Consider the following 2630-nt stretch of genomic DNA (forward strand, 5'->3'; position numbering starts at 1 on the left):
CAAGGTCCCCTCGTATTGGGAAGGTACGCCAGGTAGGAAATGGATAATGGTCTTTTCCAGTCAACATGTTTCCTTCACTTTTCTTTTGTGTATCTTTAAATTTCAGATAGTGTTTTTCCAAGGGGTGGCTTCTGTCACTATAGAGCACTATCACCCTGCCCTGAGTCCCTGTCATGGTTTACTCAGGCACAGAGGATCTAAATTTTTTTTCTCAAGTCTTCTTCCAGTCTAGTGTCCGATTCTAATATTGGTGGCAGTCCAAAGGCTGGGCCATTCGATTTCTATCGTTCCTTCCGATTTCCAGCCCTATGGATGGGGGCCGGGGGGTGTCAGCCCCGCAAGAGGTCACTTATGAAGGGAGGGAGCGGGGGGGGGGGTCCATATTAGTGACCTTGATCAGAGCAGCTTGTTGGAGGCCTGGGATTGAAGGCAGAGGGGTCAAGAGGCGTGGACCCCTCTTTCTAGAACTTTGCTGGGAGAGAAAGAGAGAGAAGGGGCAGTTACTTAAGAAACAAGGTCAAGGGAAGGTAGTTCCAGCACAGTGAGACTTCAGCGAGTTTGTGGGCCGAGAAGAAAGAACAGGGTCTCCGTAGAAGTGAAGGACAAAGGCGGGAGGAAGGGGCGGTGTGAGGAGCAGGGCCAGCAGGAGGGAGGGTTTGGTCGGGTAGAAGCTGCAGAAAGTCAGGGGTTCACCAGGTGGCCTCCACCACATCTTGTGGGCTTCCCCCCCTTAATGTTCCTTTTTCGATCTGTATCATTTTTTGTTCTGGGCTTTGCTGTTACTATGTGAGTAACAGTTATTTTGCTGACCTCGGTCTGTTTTGCAATTCCTTAAGAGGGCGCAGTGGCCTAGCCACCTCCTCCTTCCTTCTTCCGCCCTCCTGCGGATTGTTTTCTTGTTCCCTCCTTGGCAGGGAGACTTTTGGGTTGTTCCTAGAGCCATTGCAGCCAGGCGTGACCCTCTGGGCGAGAGACGATTTGGACAGAAACAGGGGAATATTGGGAGATGTTTCTAACGCACAGCTCTGGCTTCTATGGGGCGTGGAGGAGGCGAGGCGAGGGCACCTTTGAAGAGAGGGAACCCAACTCCCTTTGGTTTTCCTGAGCGCGCTCCAGCTGAGACGCTCACCCTGAGCTCTGCCAGCTGGGCAGCCACTGCGGCCAGCATGGAGCCAGGAGGCCCATGAGGCCGGGGGGGGGGGGGGGTCTGGCTGGCTGTGGCTGTGGTTGGGCGGTTCTGCTCACACTTGGAGGGCATCGCTAAGGCCCCTGTTTTGCCCCAGCCCCTCCCCCTCCTCTGAGCTCAGACCTGGGCCGGGTGAGACTGGGCATGTACAGAAGCCCTCATGCCTTGCAGCTACCTGGTGATGCCTTTCATGCAGACGGACCTGCAGAAGATCATGGGCATGGAGTTCAGTGAGGACAAGATCCAGTACCTGGTGTATCAGATGCTTAAGGGTCTAAAGGTGGGGGGGGAGCTGGAGGGTGGTCGAGGGTGCGGGGAGGCCAGGCCTGTGGGGCGGACGGTTTCTGAGCTGAGGAGCCTGGTGTGAAGCAGCGCACGGGACCCACCATCTCTCTCTCCCCCACACAGTACATCCACTCGGCTGGGGTCATCCACAGGGTGAGTGCTGTGTCCGCTACGCTCCCGCCCACCCCGAGGGACTCTCCACAGCCGGGGAGGGGGGAGGGGAGGGAGGGCACGGTCCTCCCTCGGGGACGTGGGATGTGGGTTTTCAGGCCCAGTCTTGGCCTAGGAAGGCCAGGCAGCAGAGTGGCTGTGTTCTGGGGACCTTTGGGGGAAATGCCGCGAGCAAAGCCAGCCCGAGCCGGTGTTTCTGGAGCTGCCGGCCTCAGTGTACACATGAGGAGGCCGACGCCCTGCAGGGTGGGCGCTCGCTGGGCCTGGCGAGGGGACCAGCTCCCATCTGCCTCTCGCCTGGTGCTCGGTCTCTCCTCTCCTCTAGGACCTGAAGCCAGGCAACCTCGCTGTGAACGAGGACTGCGAGCTGAAGGTGAGTGGCCCAGGCAGGGCGGCTGGGGCTGGGGTGGGCCCCTCTCCCGCGGAAGCCCCCCAAAGCTGCTCCAAGAGCTCCCCTCCTCAGCGAGCTCCTTCCCCGTGTCCCCCGAGTCATAGATCTTGGATTTTGGGCTGGCGCGGCATGCCGACGCCGAGATGACTGGCTACGTGGTGACGCGCTGGTACCGGGCCCCCGAGGTGATCCTCAGCTGGATGCACTACAACCAGACTGGTCAGTGGTCAGCGGCCGGGGGGCCTGGGGCCGGGGGGCCTGGGGCTGGGGCCGGGGCCTCTCGCGGCTCCCCAAGGCCATGTTGGTGACTCTGGGCTGGCTGCCCGCGGGCCGTGGTCAGCGGTGCAGGTGACGCTCCCTCCCTCCCTGCAGTGGACATCTGGTCTGTGGGCTGCATCATGGCGGAGATGCTGACGGGGAAAACGCTGTTCAAGGGGAAGGATTGTATCCTTTGCTGGGAAGGTCAGCCTCCATCCAGGGGTCCATCCCTTCAACAGACACTTTCTTCCTTACGTCTGTTTTTCTTCCTGTGAAAGGGACACATGCTCACTGTAGAACAGTCTAAAGTGCAGTGGGAAAACGGTGAAAGGCAGCCCC

General features: G+C 59.3%; 1 protein-coding gene across 1 annotated transcript in view; it reads left to right on the plus strand.

The window, feature by feature from the left end:
• LOC102438458 (mitogen-activated protein kinase 13) overlaps nt 1-2624 on the plus strand; it is a 6074-nt gene extending 3450 nt beyond the window's left edge. The window contains exons 2-6 of the mRNA XM_023764780.1: nt 1358-1466; nt 1595-1624; nt 1968-2015; nt 2138-2252; nt 2406-2624. Coding sequence (XP_023620548.1) covers nt 1368-1466; nt 1595-1624; nt 1968-2015; nt 2138-2252; nt 2406-2566 — 453 coding nt within the window. The 5' untranslated portion in view covers nt 1358-1367 and the 3' untranslated portion in view covers nt 2567-2624. The remainder of the gene's footprint in view (nt 1-1357; nt 1467-1594; nt 1625-1967; nt 2016-2137; nt 2253-2405) is intronic.
• Nucleotides 2625-2630: the final 6 nt, after the last annotated feature.

This window comes from Myotis lucifugus, unplaced genomic scaffold (genome assembly GCF_000147115.1).
Source record: "Myotis lucifugus unplaced genomic scaffold, Myoluc2.0 scaffold_347, whole genome shotgun sequence".
NCBI classification, from domain to species: domain Eukaryota; kingdom Metazoa; phylum Chordata; class Mammalia; order Chiroptera; family Vespertilionidae; genus Myotis; species Myotis lucifugus.